Source organism: Elephas maximus, chromosome 21 (genome assembly GCF_024166365.1).
Source record: "Elephas maximus indicus isolate mEleMax1 chromosome 21, mEleMax1 primary haplotype, whole genome shotgun sequence".
NCBI lineage: Eukaryota > Metazoa > Chordata > Mammalia > Proboscidea > Elephantidae > Elephas > Elephas maximus.
In genome coordinates this window covers 65,847,504-65,872,102 of record NC_064839.1, presented here as the reverse complement: position 1 = coordinate 65,872,102, position 24,599 = coordinate 65,847,504, and the positions used below count along the sequence as shown (strand labels likewise).

At 42.3% G+C, this 24,599-nt stretch overlaps 1 protein-coding gene across 3 annotated transcripts in view; it reads left to right on the top strand.

The window, feature by feature from the left end:
- Positions 1 to 24,599, top strand: part of MFAP3L (microfibril associated protein 3 like) — a 333,301-nt gene that overhangs the window by 22,304 nt on the left and 286,398 nt on the right. For all 3 annotated transcript variants that reach the window (XR_007514726.1, XM_049864836.1, XM_049864835.1), the window contains one exon: positions 10,385 to 10,810. Coding sequence is in view for 2 of the 3 variants with exons in the window: in XM_049864836.1 (XP_049720793.1) it covers positions 10,513 to 10,810 (298 nt within the window). In the remaining variant the exon portion in view is untranslated. The remainder of the gene's footprint in view (positions 1 to 10,384; positions 10,811 to 24,599) is intronic.

The window sequence follows — 24,599 nt, the reverse complement described above, 5'->3', positions numbered from 1 at the left end:
TAACCGCTGTACCATCAGGGCTCCTTATGTTCTAGTTCCTCTAAATTTCTCAGTAAGCTTAAACATCTCGTCTGCTGGCCATTCACAGCAGTCCAAGTCAAGTTACATATTTTGTTCTACACGTTAAGTAGCTGGAAATCGCCTACCGCTACAAATAAATAAATGGCATAGCAAGAGTACTCCTTTTCCTTCTAGGGGCTGACGACTAATGAAACACCCCTAGTTCTTCCCATGGCATGCTTTCTTATAGCTATACATTTGTGATAGTTTATAAACTTAAATGTCATTACCACTGCCTGGCCTCACAGTATACTCCATCAGCCAGGAGTCCTTTCCTGAGTGAAGCTAAAAGGAGGGTTGAATAAAACAGGCAAGAGCTTTCATGGGCTCCCTTAGGCCACTGCTAGCAGACAGACCTTCATCTGACTGTGTCAGTGAGTTGGAAGTGCTGCCCAAGGGAGTTGTTAGTTGAAATTCTTAATCTAAGCAGTCATTCAATACATACGGAGCACCTAAGGGATTCCAGTTATGGTGCCGTCATTGTTAGCAGCCGTGGAGTCCATCCTGACTCATGGCGACCCCACGTGTGCAGAGTAAAACTGCTCCATAGAGTTTTCAAGGCTGTGTATAACCTTTGGAAGCAGATCATTAGGCTGGTCTTCTGAGGTGCCTCTGGGTAGGTTCGAACTGCCAACCTTTTGGCTAGTAGTCTAATGCTTAACCATTTGCACCACCCAGGGACCCCCGTTGCAGTGCTAGGTGTTGGTTTTGGCAAATGAAACACTCCTTTCCTCAGAGAGCTCTCAGACTAAGCATAGGCACCACTGTTTGGGAGGTGAGCTGTTGCCTCAGTCATTAAATCCTGTAAATTCTAATTCCTGTTCTCTCTTTTGAATCTTCCCACTTCTTTTTTCCCCCCACTGCTTTTGGTTCAGAAGTCTCTGGGTGGTGCAAACAGTTAAGCACTCAACTACTAACCCAAAAATTGGCAGTTCAAAGCCACCCAAAGGCAGCATGGAAGAAAGGTCTGCCAGTCTGCTTCTGAAAGTTCACAGCCTGGAAAACTTATGTAGTGCAGTTCTACCCTGTACATATGGGGTCACCGTGAGTCGGAATCAACTCAATGGCAACTGGTTTTTTTTTTTTCGTTTTTAAATCAGACCCTTGTTGGCCCTTTCTTTCCTGGATACTGCCGTAGGCTCCTTAACCACCTCTACACCATCAGTTAGGCTTAGGGTGATGTTTTAAAACACAAAACAACCATATCTCTTACTGTGAGTGCTCCCCATCCTTGGTGTTACATCTTAACCCCATCGTGATCTGGACCCAGCCTACCGTTCCCACCCTCTTCTGTCTCCTTTCTTCCACATGTCATCTAGAGGGCCCTGACAGTGTACCGTTGCCCCAGCTCTGCCAGCTTCTCTCTGATCACCGTTTTTTTGAAGATGCTTTTACACTTTTCGGGTCAGCTTCTTCTCCTTATCCACTTTAAAATTAAACCGAAGGACCATTTCTTCCAGAATGTCCTTCCTGGCCCTTCCAAGCCAGCTAGGTCTCTTCCCCTGTACCCCTATGGATCCTTGACCCCTCTCTGATGGAGCAGTTGTCACACAGTGTTGTAATTGTTGAGTTCCACCTCCCTCTCCCATGAGATTCGGGGATGCTCAGGAGTAAGAACCCTTACCTTGGCCCTGCTCACACCTGGCAGTGTGCCTGGCAGCAGGCAATTTGTCCATTTAATGTATATTGATTTAGATTGAATTGATCCCCTCTGGGTGCTTCTAAAAGTAGCCTAAAAAGATGCCCTTCCATGCTTTCATATAATGATTGCATTTTCCATCTCAGTGGGAGTTTACCTGTGTGTGATTAGAGACAACAAGAAGACCAAACAGACTCTAGAACATGTGTAGGGAAGAAAGGACAGGAAAGAAGACTAGATTCTCTTTCTGTAATAAAACTTTGGATGTTGAGATGAAACCTAGTTGATCTAGCACTTAAATGATTTGATTCTGGACTCTGGTAATTGCTACAGGAATAGTTTTCTTCCACAAACTTTCTGGCCTTTGAATTTGGATTTCCATATTCCATGTTCAGACATCACCTTAACTACCTACAAAACTTGTGGTATGTTGATCTTGAAAGAAGTTAGGGGAGAAAGAACAGACTAGTGAGAATTTTGTTGTCATTTTTCTAGAGAATTGCAAAAGAAAATCATTTTTAAGTTTGGCATATAAAAAAAAGGCTTGGGTGGATATTTTTCATGACTTACAGGGGAAGGGAAATTGCAGACATGAATCCATAAACTAAAATGGCTTCAGCTGACTACCAGCTGTGAAAGTTAGCATTTGTGATTTAATGAACGTTTTAGGGCCTCTCTCCATTTTGTGTGAAGTTAGGATTTCCCCTCCTCGTCTCATGAGTAGAAAGCCATCAATGTGTCCTAAACTGAAGACAGCTTTTGTGCCTGCGATATCTATCATTCACGCACAAATAAAAATCCTGGTAACTCTCAGTAGATGTTGTGACAAAATCCAGTCATATAACTATACAAATTACTCATCACAGCTGATAGGAAAATACCAGCATTAACCCTGCCAAGGAGAGAAGAAAAAAACAATAACCCATATTCATTTAGTTCAAAACACCCTTAAACAAAAGAGGTCTTTTTCTCCAAGTTTAGAAGTACATGGTCAGTAGTAATGTTTTGTTGTAAGTACAGAAACAAGAAATAAGACTCAGCAAAGCATTTGATCAGACATTTATGGATACAATTGTTGAGAGTTGGCAAGGGCTCATGTTTAAGGGAGAAATTTTGATGTTTGATAAGTATTTTTTCTTTTGTTTATGTATAGGAAATAAAGTATTATAGAAAAGGGTTTCCAAAGGCCAAGAGCAGACACATAAAGCTCAACAATTTGTCTATTGTAGCTTTTGTTAAACCCTTGTTTTGGAATCTGGGGGCTTTATTCTCGTATTTTGAAGGACTGCATTTTAAGCTGCTGGATTATCGTACTTGTGGTTTATTTCTTAGCGATGAAAATGCTTTTTTGCAATGTTATAGTGTTATTAATCAAATTTTTCCTGATGTCTGTAAGATCCTGATCTGACAAGCTCAAAAAACAACATTTGTAGAATATTTCTCCTGTGTCCAAAGTCACATGGTGTCTTATGGTTTTCAGGCAGCTCATTGTGAGTTTCCTCTTAAGCAGTTGCCCTCGGATTCCATGTAAGTGTGGCTTCATATGGCAAGGACACAAGCATTGCCTTAGGTGCCCAGTACTGTGCCGAGTATTAAGAAGACCCTCCAGAACTATATGCCAGAGTCCCTGCCATCAAGGAGCTCTCTTTGTGATTGAGAAGAAATTTCCTCAACACAAAACTGAGAAAAATACAAGATGATATAGCAGGGGAAACCCTGGTGGCGTAGTGGTTAAGTGCTACAGCTGCTAACCAAAGGGTCGGCAGTTCGAATCCACCAGGTGGTCCTTGGAAACTCTATGGGGCAGTTCTACTCTGTGCTATAGGGTTGGTATGAGTTGGAATCGACTCGACGGCACTGGGTTTCGTTTGGTTTGGTTTTGATATAGCAGGGAAGAGTGGAGAGTGGTATCAGCTGTAAGTGCCATGGGAAGCTTAGAAGGGCTGGAATCTCTGAGCAGTTGGACTCTCAGCCTAGGTCCTTGCAGGAAGGGAAGATGGAGGGAAGGGTGGATACTGAGTATAGGCAGTCAGCAGATATTGACTGTCACGCAGACTGGCCAGTACCCCTTCTACCTACCCACCCCAAGCCCATCATACCCTGAGCATATATTGACCTTATATCTCTCTCCCCAACTAAAGTGTAAGTGGATGGTGCCTATGACTTACTGAGCTTTTTAGTATGCCCTATGCCTGGCACCCTGGTGGCATAGTGGTTAAGTGCTACAGCTGCTAACCAAAGGGCCGGCAGTTCATATCTGCCAGGCGCTCCTTGGAAACTCTGTGGGGCAGTTCTGCTCTGTCTTACAGGGTAGCTATGAGTAGGAATTGACTCGACGGCAGTGGATTTTTTTTTTTTTTTTGGATGCCTGGCACATACTAAATTCTTTTTTTTTAAACATAAACTGAAAGGGCATGGTCTGAGATACAGTGAATTCTTACTTAAAAACTATGAGTTCATTTACTTTTCATCAATTCTCTGCTTTATTTTAAAAAAATCTTTTTCATAATTTTAGAGTAAAAACCATTACAGCCTGTAAATTATGCATTGTTTTCTGTACCTTCATAACTTATCAAAAATGAGAAAGGATGGAAGTGAGAATGGGTGTGGAAATCTGTTTGCTAATAGAAAATCCAGCATTAACATGAGAATTCCTGCCTCTGTACATCTTAAGGTCGCTAAGGGAACTAGTCGCTGTTTCAGAACGGTTACTGTGTTTCTAGCCCAAAGCACCTACTGACATTATTAGATAAAATGTTGTTAGGTGCCATGGAGCGGGTTCCAACTCACGGCAACCCTATGTACAACAGAACGAAACCTGCCCGGTCCTGCGCCACCCTCACAATTGTTGCTATGCTTGAGCCCATTGTTGCAGCCACCATGTCAATCCATCTCATTGATGGTCTTCCTCTTTTTCACTGACCCTCAACTTTACCAAGCTTGATGTCCTTCTCCAGGGACTGATCCCTCCTGACAACATGTCCAAAGTATGTGAGACATAGTCTCACCATCCTTGCTTCTAAGGAGCATTCTGGTTGTACTTCTTCTAAGACACATTTGTTCGTTCTTGTGGTAGGCCATGGTATATTCAATATTCTTCGCCGACACCACAATTCAAAGGTGTCAGTTCTTCTTCAGTATTCTGTACTCATCATCCAGCTTTCACATGCATATGAGGCGACTGAAAACACCATGGCTTGGGTCAGGTGCACCTTAGTCTTCAAGGTGACATCTTTGCTTTTCAATGCTTTAAAGAGGTCTTTTGCAGCAGATTTGCCCAATGCAATGCATCTTTTGATTTCTTGACTACTGTTTCCACGGTGTTGATTGTGAATCCAGATAAAATGAAATCCTTGACAACTTCAAATCTTTTTCCCCGTGTATAACAGAACGGCAGTATCCCTTCTCTTTATTTTGCTAACACAGTGAGTTTGAAAGTGGAAAACCAATGTGTCTGACCTTTGTCTGAAAAGCGCTCTTGGAGTAAGCATTTTAAGACTCAGCTTGATCTTCCATTTGTTGCATAATGGAATTTTTTCATAATTTTCCCTAATGATGAAAAAAACTTACAGTGTATTTACTGTACATATTTATTAGAACCTACCTCTCATTTTGTCCTGCCTCTGATTCTCCCCCAAGGTAACCAGGTGTCTGCTCTGGCCTAGGCATGAGGGAGTCAAAGAGGAGTGACCCCAGTTCTTTCCTTCAGGATACTCTGCAACGTACGCCTTTTCATGCGTTCTCAGACTTGAGTCCCTGCAGAGATACTCAGTGCTGAAAATCATTTGTAATTGCTTCTGGTGGCGGGATAACATTCAATAAGATATTGAACAGAACCAAACACAAGTTATATGTTTTATATGATATAATTTAAAATCAAAACAGACTCAAGAGGCATAATTTCAGTAAAAGATATTTTATACTTCACCGATATCATTTCTCAAGCAGGGCAGTGTGCAAGTGCTTATAGACAGTAGATCATGGCTCCTTGTGATTGTCCTGTATTTGGTAAATGCTTGACCAAGAACACATAGCCAGCAAAGGTGGTTAGATCCAGAATCCTGGCCCGGTCTGTCTAAAACCTGAGTCCATGTCCTTAACCACTATTCTGTATTGAATGTATCAGCTCTATATCTACTCCATTAAAAGGAAACCACACATTTTGCCAAGTAAAGAAAAACATTCACAAAGTCATAGCAGGTTATCTGTCATGCCGTTGCAGCCAGGGCTGTCTCCCTTAGCCACGTGATTTCTGCTTGCTGAGTAATGCACTGGCCTTACTAGAGGCAGGAAAGCACTCGATTGCAGAGGGGAGTATGGAAGTCTATGACACTAAGAAAACTCTTTTCTTTCCCACTAAATAAATATATAACGTTACACTAATTTGTCATAATCTCTGCCTTTGGAGAGAGCCTCAATCATTCAGCAGACAATCCACTGAGCATCTAACGGGTCAACTCTAGACACTGCAGATACAAAGGTAAATGAGCACAGTTCTTTCCCTCAACAAGCTCATGGACCAGTGGAGTAAACAACTTATAAGTAAATGAAGGTATTTAAACACACACACACACACACACACACCATTGCTATCGAGTTGATTCTGACTCTTAGTGACCCTATCAGACAGAGTAGAACTGTCCCATAGGGTTTCCAAGGAGCAGCTGGTGGATTTGAACTGGTGACCTTTTGGTTAGTAGCCATAGTCCACTGTAGCTCTTAACTACTGTGCCATCAGGGCTCCAATGATGGCATTGGAGTGTGATATGTACTCTTGTGGAGGCCTGTAGGAAGCACAATAGGAACACAGCAGGGAGCACCTGAATCTACCTGAGAGGAAAGGGAGCAGTCAAGGAAGGCTTAACAGAAGAGGTGATTGAGTCACGTCTTAAAGAATGAGGAGATGTTCACTAGGATTAAAAAAAAAAAATGAGGAACAGTATTCCAGCCAAGAGAGAAGCCCATGCAGAGTAACATATTCATTAAAAAGCATGACTTGTGTGGGAGTTGAGGAGTAGCTGGAGGTCAGACTACATGGGGAGCAGCAAGGGATGAGACCAGCAAGTGAGTGAACTCCAAAGAACCACAAAGTCTGCTTCTAAAGCCCTCAGTCTGCCAGCATGTGAAGAGTATTTTCTACTTTCTCTTTTGTTATAGTGGATACGGTTTGTTTTTTTTAAGAAATTTTAAATATTTTTTTGAGCTGGCATTAACTTTTTTTTTTTGTACTTTAGATGAAGTTTGCAGAACAGACTAGATTCTTATTAAACAGTTAGTATATATTATTTTATGACATTGGTTACCAACCCCATGACATGTCGACACTCTACCCTTCTCTACCTTGAGCTCCCTATTACCAGCTTTCCTGTCCCCTTCTGCCTTCTCGTCTTTGCCCCTGGACTGGTGTGCCCCTTTAATTGCATTTTGTTTTATGGGCCTGTCTGACTTTTGGCTTAAGGGTTAACCTCAGGAGCGACTTCATTACTGAGCTAAAAGGGTGTCTGGAGACCATATTCCCAGTGGGGGTGGCAGGGGGGCTTCTCCAGTCTCTATCAGGCCAGCAAGTCTGGTCTTTTTTTGTGAGTTAGAATTTTGTTCTACATTTTTCTCCAGCTCTACCCTCTATTGTGATCCCTGTCAGAGCAGTCAGTGGTGGTAGCCGGGCACCATCTAGTTGTGCTGGGCTAAATCTGGTGGAGTAGATGGGGTATTTTTGATTCCACAAAGGTCAACCAACTCCCAATTCTTTCACCAGCAGAATTTCTGTCCTACAGTGACTCCTTGCTCTCCTGCCTCATCAGGTTCCCTTCGTGTTTGGAATATTCCTATCAATATACAAACAACCTCTAATATCTAATTAAAAATAAATTAAGCCTTCTCTGGATCTCTTATCTCCTTCAGTTCTTAAGAAAAACTCCTTTCTCTTTGCTTCTTTGACTTGCCACATACCTAGTTTCTCTTCTACTTCATCGGTGGCTTCTTCTTGAGTTTCCTTTATTGGTTCCTCCTCCTTTGCCAAGTTGGGCCCTCTTTTCTCCTCTGGCCACAGGCTTCAAACACGTCACCACCACCAGCAGCCCAGGTGGTTTCATTTAGTGCCCATCTATGTAGATGACTTTCCAGTTCCTGTCCTCATTCCTTACCTTTCTCCCCTGCTCTGTGTTCATATATGTTATTTTCTACTTGATATTTCCATGGCAGCTAACCCTAAGATGACATTCTAAGGGGGATGAGGGAAATTGTTGAATTGAGGACTATACCCATGCATACTTGGGTAGACAGTGTGCCCTGAACTGAAGTAAAGGGTTCAGGAAATGTCGCATGTTTAATAGACAAGATAACGGGTTTGTTTTTGGAGTGTTAAATGTGAATCACCAGCAGAACATTCAGGAAAGATGTCCAGTAGGAAGTTGGTAACATCAGTCTGAAACTTAGGAAAGAGCTAAAGACATTGATGGGAGTTATTATGTTATAGGTGGTGTCTCGGTTATCCAGTGCTGCTGTAACAGAAATGCCACAAATGGATGGCTTTAATGCACAGATTTATTTTCTCACCGTTTAGGAGGCTAGAAGTACAAATTCCATGCACCAGCTCTAGGGGAAAGCTTTCTCTCTCTGTTGGCTGTGGAGGAAGGTCCTTGTCTCTTCAGCTTCTGCTCCCTGGTTCTTTGGAGATCTCCATGTCTTGCCATCTATCTTACCTGCCTTCTCACTTGCTTAATTTTTTGTTAATATCTCAAAAGAGATTGACTTAAGATATACCCTAGATTAATCCTTTTCATTAACATAACAAAGACAGCCCATTCCCAAATGGGATTATAACCATTTATAATCCTTTATAAACAGTTATAATCCTAACCTCTATAACAGGCATAGAGGTTAGGATTTACAACACATATTTTGGAGGGACACAGCTCAATCCATAACAGGTGGTAATCCAAGGCATCAGAATGGAACGTTAGGCAGAGCTTGTGGATGAAAAGAGAAGAGGGTTGTGATGGAACTCGAGGGGTTAACTCACATTTAAGGAGTGGGAAGAAGAGCAGGAACTAGTAAAGAGTAATGAGAGCAAAGGGGAGGGTAGGAGCAAATATGGAAGCCATGGAAAGAGAGAGCTTTGAGACATGCCAGTTAATGGCGACTGTCACAGAGACTTGGTAAGAGGAGGAGTAAAAACTTGACAACTAGAAGTCACTCATTGGTGACCTAAGCAAGAGTTTCATTAAAGAGTAGGCAAAATACAGAATGTAGTATTTTGAGGAGTAAATGGCCGATGAAAAAGTTAGAATAAGATAGAGTAAGCTTTCCAAAAAAGTGGGAAGAAGTATAGAAGGAATTCATGCCTGCAAGCCTGAAGGAGAAAGGTCTGTTTTTGAGAAAGAGGGGACTACAATGGGCTACGGTTCTTGATTAGAAAGTTGAAGATGTGTAGAGGCATTATAGAAAGACCATACTGAGCCATCAGAGCCCTGATACACAGATTGCCAGATGTCACTGAGGGCTAGGCTAGGGTTAGAGATCATTTATGTATTTCAGCAATAATTACATGGTTGTGTGATTCTCTTAGTAGAAACCCTGGTGGTGCAGTGGTTAAGAGCTTGGTGCTCCAGCCTCCAGGGTATAGGAGCCAGGACAACAAATGATCAACTTGATCAAGGTTATAGACTGGCAGAGTAATTGTGGCAGAAAAACAAGGGGCAAGGATGTTGGGGATTGGGCCCAGACTGAGTAGCAGTGAAGCATGCAGATAGGGTTTGGAAAGAGAGGCAGACAGAGACTAAGAGAAATAGAAGGGCTGGAAAGCCCAGAAAGGCCGAATAAGGGAAGTGAGAGATGTGGAAGAATGGTAGGTTGCAGTTAAAGATGGTTTATGTAGAACTTCAGAATTTAGAATTTCGAGAGGTAAAACGGCTAGGTGTGGCTGTAGGATTAGAGGATGACATGGAGTATGGAGGGCTAGGTGAAGGTTAAGTATTTGAACACAGAAGTGCAGTCACCTGTAAGGTCACCACATGCAATCTTGATGTTCCCCAGCCTCAGAGAGGCAGATGAAGATTGAAACCAGGTAATTCAGTGAGTGATCAAGCATTGATAGGTAACAGTAGCACAGAGCAGAGAGAGAGATGATGGTGAACCCAAAAGGACCATGGGTTATTGTGCGAGATGGAGGAAGGAGCACCCTGGAAGCCGAAATGGGGATTTAGGAGAATGCCAGCCTGACTCTGGTGGAGCTCTTCCAAATGCCAGCAGAGCCCAAGCTGTGACCCCTGAAATACACTGGAAGTCACGCTTATTGGAAGAGGTTAGGGAACTTCCCAGGTGAACAATCAGGTCATTCCAGATGAAGACAGGTGATGGGATGAAAAAAAGACCTTGTAATATGAAACGAAGGGAGCCCAGATTGGTTTTTGAACTCCACAAAGAAATGTGAAACACACTTAATGTAAGAAAGAAATATATTTTTTCCTGTAAAGAACTGTATGTTTCAATTATTAAAAATCAGAAAATTATATAATTATGATTTCTGTGAGAAATGTAACTTAATGCTTGGAACTGCTGAATTTGTTCTTTGTTTTAAAATTACTTAGGTTTGTATTTTTGCTAAACTGCTAAGATTTTATAAATAACATCTTTAAAGTGTGATTGCTAATATTTATCTGGCTGTATGTTTTTGTTTTTTAACAGGTTCTTAATCAAGTACCAACTCTGCGAATCCAGGACAGGTTTGTCCCATGGCCCCTGAACAGTCTGTTGTCTAATAGAAGATTCCGTTGGCAAACCATCTCTATTGCCTTACAGAGAAAGCAAAGAAGATGGATCGACTGAAGAGCCATCTGACTGTGTGCTTTTTACCTTCTGTGCCCTTTTTAATCCTAGTGTCCACTCTAGCAACTGCTAAGAATGTGACCAACAGCACTTTAAATGGCACTGATGTGGTCTTGGGATCTGTACCCATAATCCTTGCTACAGTGGACCATGTGATAGTCAAGGAAGGGAACAGTGCCTTGATTAATTGTAGTGTTTATGGCATCCCTGGCCCACAATTCAAGTGGTACAATTCCATTGGCAAGCTGCTGAAAGGAGAAGAGGATGAGAAGGAGAGAGGAGGAGGTAGGCTTTAAAATTGTATCAAATGTTGTAAAATATAACTGTGGCCTTTGGAGCCAGCATCTTTCACTAGGCACCCTTAATGCTAGTTGTTCTTATCCTTCTCAGTTTTAAAGATCTCTTTTTGTCTTGATTTTCTAAGGCAGGAGAGAGGAATATATATCTTTAAGGACTCAATAATGAATTCAACCTTTTTTTTTTTTTTTTACTCATTGGGCTCAGAAGACAAAGATCGAACATTATGTCTTGAAATTTTGTGGTATGTGTACAAACCGTTATGGGGACAAACGTAAAATGGGCTTTGACTAAGTGTATGTACCAGCTACAAAGGGGTTTTGTTTTACTTAATGGAAATAGCTTGAATAAGGAATTGTTTATAGTTAAATGTCAGTTGAATTCATTGACTACGGATTTAAAGGCCACACTTCTTAAAAGTCTCTGTGGAAGTTCTCAGTCGGGATGCTTCTGTACCCCTGGAGACCTGACTGAAGTTCCCCGACTACTGTAGCTGAGGCCAGGAAGGGAGGAGGAGGAGGCAGTGCCAAGAAATAACACGTGGCAATAGAATGCTTGGTTTTCAGTGAGTGAGTTGCTGGTGTTAGGCAGTGACCTCCTGGCCAAAAAGTGTGAAGCGCCTAGCTTACTTCAGGAAAGACTCCAGCTGCAGAGAGGACTGGGCCATCATGAATCGGTACCTACCACTGAACACATTTCTTGTTTTAGATGTGAGAAGTGATTGTCTGGAAACCCAAGCCTGATCTGATTGTGGTCTGAAGGAGCTAATGTACTTTCCTAAGCACTTAATGTGTGGTGAAGTACGGAATTGGAGATGGGGGAATAACAAGACCATTGTCCTGAGGTAGCAGGTTATGAGTTTCTATCGCCTTTTCATTCATATTGTTCTCCCCTTCCACAACCCTTTAGCCTATGAATGATCCCCAGAAGAGTTTCTGCTCCAGGAAAACCCACATTTTTCATCTCTTTTCCTCATTTTATCTTAATTGCTCGGGAAGGGAATAGAGGCTAACGCCTTGTGTCTCCTTGGGAGCTAAGTGAATGGAGTGTTAAGGCCATTACACACTTCTGGCTCACAGCTGTGCTTCTAGTGGCCAAGGCTGCTAGGAGTCTAACTTCTATGTGGGGTTTTACTGTAGTGTTGTCACTTGTGTAGGCTTTTGGTTGTAACCGGGCTACTTCTTCCCTGTAGTCAAAATATTATATATTATTCATGCTAACCTATTAGAGGGAAACTCTTTCCCTACAAAGTACAATTATGGTACTGTAGAATTTTTAGATTAGAAGGAACCTTAGAGAAAATGTAGTCCAAATCCCTCTTTTGCTGAAATTTGCCCAAGGTTCTGCTGTTACTAAGTCACAGAGTTACACCTAGAACCTTTACTACAGACAATAGAAGAATAAGGGCACACCACCTCTAGCCCACAACTGGTTTCCATTCCTATAGCTCCTTCTTCCCCGACTCCAAGTCAAGAGGAAGTGACATCACACTCGTAAAGGGTAGGTAGTAACCATGGCAACGTATACACACTCAGGTCAGGCCCCTGCACCTCCTCAGGTCTTCAGCAGGGCTGGGCCACTGCTAGGGATGTCAGGGTCACAACTGAGGTGAACGCGGACTCCAGGCCTGAATCTACTTTCACATGGACCCTGAAGCCAAGGTTATCCCTGGGTATTAAAAAGTCAGGGCTGGGGCCCTGAATCCTTGAGTCTTAGAGAGTAGGAAAACCATGGGAACAGCGTAGTGCTGGGGCCTGAGCTTCAGTCCCAGCATTTTGAGTATTGTCCCAAAGTGTAGTGCCTTACTGCTTCAAAGAGATACATGTGCTGTCTTAACTGAAAAATGCATTATAACTGTCGGCTCAATCTTGGCAAGTACAATTTGGACCTTGCCCTCTTCATCTGTCTATTGAGGTCGTTAAGTTAGATGACAGCCAGTCAGAAGCCTTTGGCACAGAGAGCTGTTCCCTTAGAACTCAGGACTCCATCGCATTTGTAGCCAGCAGCCTTGCTGATGAATCAATTAGCTATTTTAAAATCTCAGAAGATGTACTTTAGATTTTAAAAAGAACTCATGATATTAGTACTGGATGGTCCAGTTCAGTATAATAATAGTAATTTCAGGGGATAATTACCATGGGATAGTATACAGAGCACTGTACCTAACAGCTAAGCAAGACATGGAAAACAGCAAAAACAAGAATTTTAGTGCTGGAATGGCCTTTTGGAGAAGCCCTAGGCTAGCCTTCTTCATTTCTGATAGGGAATGCCCATATTATAACCATGGACACAAACTTCCATTTTCAGGAAGATAGGCTAGAAGTTTTAATGTAGCGGTGTTTAATGTATAACTCAACAAGGAGGTGATTGAATACAGGATGAAAAAAAGTATATTGATATCTCTTACCAGGAGAGGCTGGAACTACTTTTAAGACCAAACTAACAACATTGCTATAATTTTCAATAACCACTGCCATTTCCTAAGCCCCTATACCAAGTTACATGTATTATTTCTAATCCTTATAGTAAGAATGATAGTTAAGTATTATTAATCCTCACATATACAGGAGAGAAAACTGAAAAGGATATTCCATAGCCAGAGTGGGCTGAGCTGGTATTTAAGTCCCTGAGTAGCACACATGCTTAAGCACTTGACTACTAGCCAAAGGCTGGATGTTTGAAACCACTCAGAGGTACCTTGGAAGAAGGTCTGGCGATCTGCTTTCAAAGGCCACAGGCTTGAGAACACTGTAAAACCCCATACCCGTGTTGCTGTCAAGTCGATTCCGACTCATAGTGACCCCATAGAGTGGTTCTCTGCACACATGGGGTCACCATGAGTCAGAGTCAACTCAACCGCAACTAAGAACAATATGCCTGACTAGCATCTCCTTATCCTTCAGGTCTTGCCGTAACCGCCCTTTCCTGGGAGAAGCCTTCTGTGACCACATGCCCTCCAGACTAGGATGGTTCCCAGTGGTGTCTCCTCCCATTGAACACTATGCCTGACTAGCATCTCCTTATCCTTCAGGTCTTGCCGTAACTTCCCTTTCCTGGGAGAAGCCTTCTGGGACCACATGCCCTCCAGACTAGGATGGTTCCCAGTGGTGTCTCCTCCCATTGAACACTTAGCACAGAAGTAAATACCTGTGTTGTCTCGGATTAGTGCCTGCCTTCCTCATTGGATGCTAAGGATAGGGAACTTGTTCTTCTTGTTCACTCCTGTCTCTCCAGTGCTTAGTACAGTGTGTCTGAGACATAGTAGGTGCTCTTTAAATGTTTGTTGAGTGGCTTAAACCAAATAGTTCCCTTTTCAGATATATTTATTTGCTCTACAGATATTTATTGACAACCTGTTGAGACAAGCACTTTGGTGGTTGCCAGTGGATATAAAGGCAAACAAGAAGGGTCTGTGCCTACGATCGAATGGCAAAGACAGATAAGGAAACACAGTTTATGACAATCAGCAGGCAAAAAATGTTGAGGAACATCTAACCTAGACTGGGTGAATGAGGGAGGAATTCTTAGATGGAAAGTCACTGTAACCATCAACCTCAAAGTTAGTGTATACATTCCCAGTTATCTAGTGAGTTACTCTGGAAGGAGACTACTACCATTCAGTTTGTGATTAGCTTGGAAAGGAACAATTTCATTTCTTGTTCAGGCTGAAAAAGTGAGATAGCTATTATTCATGCCAGCCCCGCTGGTCCTAGAAAGAATGGGGTTATTTCCTGTCATTGGCAGGAGCAGTAGCTGCTGGTTTGCTTTGCTTCCCCAGTGCTTGTCACTTCAATTCCACATGGCCAGAAGAGGCTAATGTGCAATCTATTTCTAGGGGAAGACTTTTTTGGCGGGGAGAGGGGGTGGTAATTCACCAAAGGACATGTTTGAGGTATCCCACTAACTATTACAGAACTAACTCAGAATTCAAAGAACATCAATAACCACATATAGCCATGAAATTTACTGTTTTCAGTTTGTTAGAGGTGTGTAGACATGTATATAAACCTGTTGCCGTGGAGTCGATTCCGACTCATAGCAACCCTATAGGACAGAGTAGAGCTGCCTCATAGGGTTTCCAAGGAACCCAAAAACGCCTGGTGAATTTGAAGTGCCGACCTTTTGGTTAGCAGCTGTAGCTCTTAACCACTGTGCCACCAGGGTTACATGTATATAGTTGCCAGAAAGTATTATGAGAAAGTCCCAGTTATTTCAGGCACTAATTACCCAGTATGTGTCTGCTGTGGCTTCCTACTCTGGTTTCAAACCATTTAAATGCACGTTAGCACCTCTATCCGATGATAAGTAGCAAGCATTTCAAGAAAGTCAGCTGATATGGGCCCTTGGAAACACTTCTGGCTTGTTGAAGACTGAGTTTGAAAATGTTTACAGTTAGCTCTTGAATTGTTCTGTGAATTCCAGTTTTCCATGCTCCTGTCACCAAACACAGAGAAGCTAAGTGAATTATACAAAGTTCACGATTGTCACCACATCTACTCGAGTTTTGTGGAATTCATTGTTATAAATTTTGCATTTAGTTTACATTGCTTTATGGTTTTTTCTCTAAGTTTGCTAAATTCTCTGGATAGTTTGTGAAATGCCTTTTAACTGCTTCTGTGAGGGACAACAAGAAGCTATGGCAGCCAAGTTTTAAAACCATAGTGTGTCATCTCCATGCCTAGTACATCATCTATAAGGAGATCAGTTTCCACAGCATTGAGTGTAGGTTATCCTTTACCTCTGAGATCAGTGTGAAGTAGCATATTAACCTGTGAAGATACTGTACCGAGTACGCTTTTAGTACATTAAATATTTGAGATTAAAAAATCAGTTCATCAAAAGGCATTAAACAAAACTTATGTAATTATGAATGTATTATTGGAAATTCGAAAGAATCTCACTATAGCCATCTTTGAGCCAGCTTCTTAACTTTTCTGAGACATCATTTTCTTACCTGTAAATGGGGATAATCCTTTTTTTACTACTAGGTGGGGTTGTGAGTAATGAATAAAGTAACCTGTTAACTCATTGAACTCATTGCCATCGAGTCGATTCTGACTCATAGTGACCCTACAGGACAGAGTAGAGCTGCCCTATAGGGTTTCCAAGGAGCAGCTGGTGGATTCAAACTGCTGACCTTTTGGTTAGCAGCCTTAACTCTTAACTATGGCATCACCAGGGCTCCAATGCATAAAGTATTGTATATTAAATGCTTAGCGTAGTACCTGGAACATACCAACCTCTCAGTGAATGGCAACTGCTATTATTGTTGTTATTGTTAATATTGAACTATATTCTCACAATAATAGATTCCAAATATGTAAATCCCTGTATAATGCAGTATGTTGTATAAAAGAAGGAGGTAGTATTTTACTGTTTATCTCAATTTCTCAACCTTTTAAAAACTCAATAAGTTCACACCATATTTTTCTGCAAATATTGCCAACAGAGCCCTCCCCCTGAGGTATTTTTGTAAGCACTGCTATGCCAATTTTTTTTTGCATGCGTTGCTGTTAAAAAAAAAAAAAAATTAACATAGTGGTGCTTAGGAAGATACATGGGGGGGGCTCAGTTGGCAAACGTAGAAAGCATACGCTATTTGCATAAAAATACAGTGTGTGTGTGTGTGTGTGTGTGTGTGTGTTTATATATATACCTATATAGGTATATGGAAACCCTGGTGGTGTAGTGGTTAAGTGCTACAGCTGCTAACCAAGAGGTCGGCAGTTGAAATCCACCAGGTGCTCCTTGGAAACTCTATGGGGCAACTCTACTCTGTCCTATAGGGTCTCTATGAGTCGGACTTGACTCGATGGCAGTGGGTTTTTTTTTTTAATATATATATAAAACCCAAATATGTATATATATATGTGTGTATGTGTGTGTACATATATACACACACAAAAAACCAAAACCAACTCATTGCCATCAAATTGATTCCAGTTCATGGCAGCACTATGCATTATTTAAAAGATATATATTTAAAGGATATATCCTTTAAATGTTATTTGAAATTTCCCAGTGGTGTTGTGACTACTATAACAGCAAGTTTAGAATGCTCTCGTCAGTCAGCAGCCTTCCCATTCTCAGCACATCACTTCTGGGTACAGAAGGCCTGTTGGTGTCCAGTGTGCTTCTACCTCTGGAGAAAGCACTGTCTGTGGAAATTACAAAGTATGTACAGAATGAACTTTGCCTCTGCCTAACCCAGTGGTTTTCAACCGGGACCTATTTTCCTTTCAGGAGACATTTGGCAAAGTCTGGAGTGTTTTTCGTTGTTCCAGCCTGTGGGGAGGAGCTGTGTGCTACTGGCATCCAGTGGTTCTAGAGGCCAGGGATGCTGCTAGACATCGTGCAGTGCACAGGACAGCCCACCACTACAAAGAAGTATGCAGCCCATAATCACAGTGGTGCCAAGGTCGAGACACGTTGGTCTGACCCGAAGGAGCGCTCCTCAGCTCACCAAAGAATCATTCCAAAGTAGATTTTTGAGTCAGTTGTTTGAACCCATAATGTATTTTCCCATAAAAGTGGTTTAATATATGAAGTTATTGTTGTTAGGTGCCATCTAGTTGGTTCTGGCTCATAGTGACCCTGTAAGACAGAGTAAAACTGCCACATAGGGTTTTCAAGGAGCAGCTGGTGGATTTGAACTGCTGACCTTTTGGTTAGCAGCCAAGCTCTTAACCACTACACCACCAGGGCTCCTAATGTATGATATTTAGGCTCGTTTTCTAAATTGAGCCATATCATGAGTCAGTGTAAGCTGACTGTTTATAGTGTTTTTTAATGAGTTATGTTCCAAATGCTGAACGTGAGGCCAGATAGCTTCAGCCTTAGCAGTGGAAAGACCTTTTTCAGATCCATCTCAGATAAGAGCTGAGATTCCCAAAATGGAAGTTATTTACATGAATCGGGTGTAGAGTGGTCCTGTCTTGGAAGACCATCTGTAGCTATGCTCAGAAAAGACTACTGCTAGCCAGCGTGGAATTCGATGCGTGGCAGTTTCTTTAAAGTTAAGATTACCAGGTCACATTAGCCGAAGGGTCAGATGTTTCCTATTTGCTACGAAATAAAAAGACAGCGGGTTCTTTTCAGATTCTATTTAATACCTGCAAGCAGAGCGTAACTGCAGAATCTGAACAGCAAAGCCCTCCCACCGCTCTTCCTGATCTGAAAGCTGAGCTAAGCCTGTGTTATCCCAGGCCACCTTTGCTCCCCATGATATAGGAAATAGCTTATTAGAGAGGCCCTAGTACTCTGAAAAAAAAAAAAAAAAATTTTTTTTTTTTTTTAGTACTCTGAGAAGATGTGTCCGGGAGGGTTGGGGCGAGTGGAGCAGGGAGCGGGGTGGAATGTGGCACCAGAAGCTTTGCCCTTGCAGCCTGCGGCGTTCATAACCTGACTCCTTGGGTGGCTTCAGAGAGCCGTCATCTGCTACGGAAGCTCCGTAACAGGTGCAGACATACAGTGGTGAATTCATTTTTGAATTATGTTTTATAAAAAGGCATGGATCCTTTCTTTCTGTAGCCTATATTTCACATATTGGAAAATATGCACCACATTTATAGACACAAACAAACACACGCACACGTTTTGTTCTTATTTGAAGAACGCCCGTTCGGTGTGTTACTCATTCAAGTAAATGTTGTATTTCATTTATGTTTGTATTAGCATTTACTGGCATTCTTGCCACCTGAAAAGTTTTATTTAGGTAGGTTTCAAGAAAACAAAATTCTTGTAGAGTGAACTTTCTTTGGAAAGCATGGGTGTGTGAAATTAAGAACCGAAAGTAAAGAGGGTTGTGAATAGAGTTTTAATTTTTTCGTGTGCTTTAGATGAAGGTTTATAGAATAAATTAGTTTCTCATTAAACAGTTAATACACATTGTTTTGTGACATTGGTTGCCAACCCCGTGACATGTCAACACTCTCCCCTTCTGGACCTTGGGTTCCCCATTATCAGCTTTCCTGTCCCCTCCTACCTTCTCATCCTTGCCCCAGGGCTGGTGTGCCCCTTTAGTCTTGTTTTGTTTTATGGGCCTGTCTGATCTTTGGCTGAAGGGTGAATCTCAGGAGTGATTTCAGTACTGAGTTGAAAGGATGTCTCAGGGTTTCTCCAGTAGAGTTTTAATCTTTTTTTAATGCTCACTGGGGACATAGACAAACCATCAGCTTGTTTGGAAACACACGTTCACAGAAAGATGTCTCTAAGGAAAAAGAAATCCTTTTCTTCTAAGTAAATTGAGGGAAATTCTCAGAGCTTAGTATTTAAGTATAATGTTAATTTTTAATGCTCTGTAATCGTCAGGAAAAGCTGGCAAGATTTAGGATTTCAGTAGACAGGGTGTTTGGAGAAAAGCTATAATTACAGCATCTTTAAGGCTTTGCTCTCACTTTTCCTTGTGGCCCTTCAGTTCCAGAATTACTGATGCTACCCATTTCAACACAGCGGTAATTGGGTCAGATGCCATTTGTATGAGCAGTAGTTCTGATCTATATAGGGGGTCTTCATTGAGTCCCAAGAGACCCTGTAGCACAGAATTCCTTGGTATTTACAGTTTACCTGAAATCAGATGATACTGTTGATCTACTTCTCTAATTGCTAGATGGTCTGCCTGACGCTGTCCACTGAAATGACACGTTGTGCTGTGCCATGTGCCCTGCCCCCATGGTGAACACAGTGGTACAAGGTAGCCACCTTCCTGGTGTGGGACCAAGGCTATGGCTCATCCCGGAGAAGGCTGGCAGGAAGGAAAGCTCTGGAGCTGTATCACTGGAGAGAAAAACTTCTGAAAACCTTTGCCCTCATTTTTTAAACTCTCAGATTCACTGGCATCTGCTTCTGGACTTTGAGTTCTTCTCCACTGATTCAGTCAAGGATCAGAGAAGACTTTCTCAGGGAGTGAGGTGTCTTAACTGGGTTAAGAATGTGCTGGGTGGGGGACGTGGAATGTGATAGGGTGGGGGAGCTTTCCAGGCAGGCAGAGAGGAAGTTTATGGGAAGGTCCTGAGGCAGGAGTGAGCCTGGCACCTCTGAGAAATGAAATATGGCAAATCCGTCAAAAGAAAAGTCATGTAAGTTGAAATTCTATATTAGTGGGGCTCCAGTTCTCCCACAGGATGAGTGTGAAGCTCTTGAATATTTGGAGGGCTGCCTGTAATCTGGCCCTACACTCTTCTCAAGCCCTGACTCCATTCAAGCCTTCTTGGTTTCCTTCCGCCACACACAGGGTGTTCCCCTTTGCTCATATGCTCCCTCCCTTCCAACTTCCCTCTCTGGCCTTAAAGTGCCTTTCTCTTGACTCCCATTCCTCTCCCACCACCTGCACCTCCCTACCCGACCTGGCTTAGCACTGCCCTTGTCTAAGAAGTCCTCCCACTCTGTCCTGCACACCCCACTGCCACATCCCATCCCGTCACATCTGCCACATGTTACTGTCACCCTCTCTTGGAGTCGGGCTTCCTCTTTGGGCGGGAAGTTTTATGCAGCCCCGGATCATGTGTCACTCATCTTTGTGTTCTCAAAGTCTAGCATGGGGTCTGAAACGTAGACAACTTATTCCAGAATATTTGTTGACTGAGTGTACAAGGTAAAAGCAGATCGCCGCCCTTCTAAAAACGTCAGCTTTGTTGTGCAGCATGGCACATACACTGGGGTACAGCTAAGAAAGGACATCTGCTAGCTTTTCTCTTTGCAAAGGAGAGGTTGTCACCACAGGGGTCCTGTTTGTGTGAGGGAGATTTGCACGTGAGATGATCGTGCCTGGGGTTTCTTGGGGAAGACCGCGGTAGGTTTCCGGACCATCTCCAGTCTCCAGTAGAAATGCAGCGCCCTTCTCAGACTGCGTGTGTTAGTGTTTTAGCCTAAAGCCTTCAGGTGTGACCACCTTACAGGACGGGAGAGGGAGGGGAAGAGAGAGGAAGGGCATGGGGGGTACGATCCGGGCAAGGCCCAAGAAGTGAGGACGAGCATGGGGAGTGTTAGGTGAACATTTGACACGTGATCTTCCATATTATATCCAGAAGGTCGTGGTTAAACCAGAATGCCCTGCCTCTTTTATTTCCTCCAAAACCGTTGCTTGTGGGAGAGCTGACTTGGTCTCAGCCACTGACATTTCAGATGTTCATTTGTGCTGAAGTGATACAGTGTGATGAAAACTCAGCGCACAACTTTGATATTCCCACTCAATTATAGTTTAAAACACACAGGAAGAGCCCTCATATACCTCCTGCATTTGGGCAGCCCTGAAGGTTTCCTGTGACAGTTGTCGTGGGTGTTTTCATTTCTTTAACTTCCTGACGGCTAAACTCAGGACTCTTCCAGGAGGAGTCACGGGATGAGGTGTCTATAGACCGAGGTGAATGGTGGCACGCAGAACAGAGTGTTCTCACGCTCTCCTGGCTGGATGGGGCCTGTGGAGAGTCTTCTGAGCCCTGGTCAAAAGCTCATGTGGGAAGACCCCCAAAATGGAATTGGCGTCAACTTCATTGTTCTCAGGGCTGCGTGTGGTAGTAGACCATGCAGAAAAAAAAATTTTTTTTTTCAATAGTTAATGGTCAAGCCGAGGCTGAGAAGAAATATTTGGAGCCTGAGTTTCCAGAAAGGAATGAGTGTGTCAGCCTTTAATACAGAAAATACAGAGGAACAGAATCTCCAGGGGCAGAATCTCAGCTCCTCCAACTTTATGGTTTTTGGAAGTGTGTGTGTGTTTTGGCTTCCAAAGACTTGCTTTGCGGTCTGGTAATAGAAAAACCAAGGTTACATTTTCATTTTACCATAACACACCTGAGAGGGGGCCTACCTGGCATTCGTATTACCTTAATCCATGAAATAATTATGATCTTTGTCTCAAGAGGAATCTAGAAAGGGACTGAAAGCTAAAAAAATATCTCAGTGTCCTTGTCCTAGATTGGAAACAGGATATTGCTGGCAGAGAGAGATGTGATCTCAGTCATTTAACTGGGGCACTACAGCTCATATTATAGGTAATTACTCAACTGTGCTAGGATCATAAAATAGGTGTATGTATGCATATTTGTGGTGTTTTAGAGTTAAGGAGTTGAGTCCTTGAGTGGCACAAAGGGTTAAGTGCTGGACTGCTAACCGAAAGTTTGGCAGTTCAGACCCACCCGGAGGCATCTCAGAAGAAAGGCCTGAAGAACTGCATGCAAAAGATCACAGCCTAGAAAAGCCTATGGAACCATTCTACTCTGCACACACAGCGTTGCCAAGAGTTGGAATGGACTCAGCGGCAACTAACAACAACAGGAGTTCAATAAAAGCCATCACTTCAAAGATACATGGCTGGGCTCTGAACTCTAAGAGCAAATGAACTTAATTGTTGGATGAAGTATATAAAAGGTGTTAGTCTAAGAAGACACTGTCCAGGGCTCCCAGTAATATGATATAATAGTAATATGCGCCCCAATAATAAGTAAACTGCTGAACATCTCACAAGTTTCCCTGAACAAGTCACAAATGTCACCTAATCAGGTTGCGTTTGATCTTAAACTATGCCCCTTTTAACAGTGTGACAGGAAACTTTGAAGGTGGCCAAATTGTCACCTAAATTGAACCGCTTGATTCCAGAATGGATAAGTGCATGTCAGTAGACAGTTAAAAGCATGCCTGAAGAAAACTGTGAAGTTCAAGTTCAGATCTATTTTAAATATTCAATAAAGTATTGGTTCATTGTAATTGGTATGTTAGGATTTTAGTTTTCTGTAACATTTCCTACTAAAATTATTATGCAGGTGTAGGAATAAAGCTATCTGTATTATCACCAGATGCCTGGCTTAGTTTAGTATTTGCTTCTACTTGTCTTCTCTACCCAGGTGCTTCCTATATTCTTGCATTTACCCATAATTTTTCCACAAAAGGGGCAGGAGTGGGAATAGATTGACCTTAGCCACTCTCCATGCAAATAAACCCACCACCTTAAACCATTACCCTTCTCTACCCATTTCCTGCTGTGTTTTCGAATAAGTGATCAAAGGTAAAAATGAGAAACTACTACAGGTATTGTCTAATTCTCTGGAACCCAGTACCTTCCATATATAATACATTTTCAATCAACTAGTTTTTGTTTTGTTTTTTTTTTCTGTGCTTGCTGTAGTCTACTTTTATGAAACATACAAATTTAAAGAAGATAAACTGATAAAGCAGTTTCCCTGGCCGCAGGTCATTGTGTATTCGGATAATTCTGTAGCTGAAGTATCACAATGGTCATGTTCAGGGAATGAGAGGGATGGGAGGCTAGCCCATGCCTCGTCTGAGTGAGAGAAAATCTCACAGGCCCCATGCCAGGTTTGTCTGCGTACACATTCACGAGAGGCTGAGAATTCACTCCATTTTCCAAACCAGTGTTTTGTGCTCTAGGGGGAAGTACACTGGCTGAATTGTTAGAAAAGGGTTACTCAGGGACACCAGGAACTACTCTTCACAGATGTTCTTTCAGAAGCAAAGTAATGCGACAGCATCTCCAGAGAGAAACCCTGCCAAATTCACCACATCTAGCAAATGCCAGGAATTGTAGGGCCCTAGAAGGTACCTCATTGCTCTGTCTAGCTTCCTCTGTCATGCTCCGAGGAGCAGAGGATGCTGGAGTAAAGAAGGCCCTGTGTTGCCTCATTATACAGCCCATTGAGACATGAGATCCCCCCCCCCCAAAACAAAAACAAAAACAAAAAAAGAAACACGTTGCTTTCAGGAAATATTAGACTAAAAGGAGCAGAAACAAGTTAAAATACTGTTCAATAATTAGATCCTACAAGGATTTATGTGTTAAATTGCCCTATCAGGAGATAGGGCTTAGGAGACTAGACTGGTTTTATAAAGAATTATCTGCCTGCTCAGTAGAACCTCCGAGAAACTTGACCTAGGCCCTCCTTCTCTGTGGGACAGACTGGGGAGGTTATAGGATTTCAGAAAGCCTCATGCCCAAGACCCAAAGTTAAACTTAGAATCATGTTTCATAAAGGTCCTCTGACCTGTGGGTACACAGACAGACTAAGAATTAATCCAAACTAAACAGTTTCACCAGATTTAGATCCTTAGTCCCTAGTGTGTAGCTTTAAGTAATATAGACAATTCATTGTTGATTCTCAAAATTAATAACCCAAGTTATGTTTTAATTAACTGAGGTCACTCAAGGATAACTTTTATCTCAAATATGAAGAAGCCAGATAAACAATTAGAATTTAATGACTGACTGCAGATTTTAAGTTAATTCTAAAATACGTTATATTCTGAGAGGCTGTAAACTTTTTTAACCCTGGTGAACATATATTCAGGAGTCATGCTCATAAGCCCACTAGAATATCCGATGCTACAGTTAAGGCTGACACAGTGCTTTCCAAATTGTTTATTTTTTACTAGGATGTGGGGAGTTCCTGGGTGGCGCAAACAGTTAAGCGTTCGACTACTAACTGGAAGGTTGGTGGTTCAGACCTACCCAGGGGTGCATTGTGCAGTATAGTTTGATGGTTAAGAGTGTACAGATACTTGAGCTTGAGTTTATCTTCCAACTCTACTACTTCTAAACTGGTGACTTTGGGAAGATTGTTTAACCTAATTGTGCCTCAGTTTCCTCACCCTGTATTAATACCCACCCACAGAGTCGTGGTGAAGGTTAAATGAGTGAATATACACATAAAGCACTTAGATGCGGTCTGGCACGCAGTAAGCAGTTGAGTAAATGTTCATTGTTACTGGTAGCAGTACTGTGGTAGTCGTAGATGGTGTTAGGAATATAGAACAGCTTGTAGTAAGTACA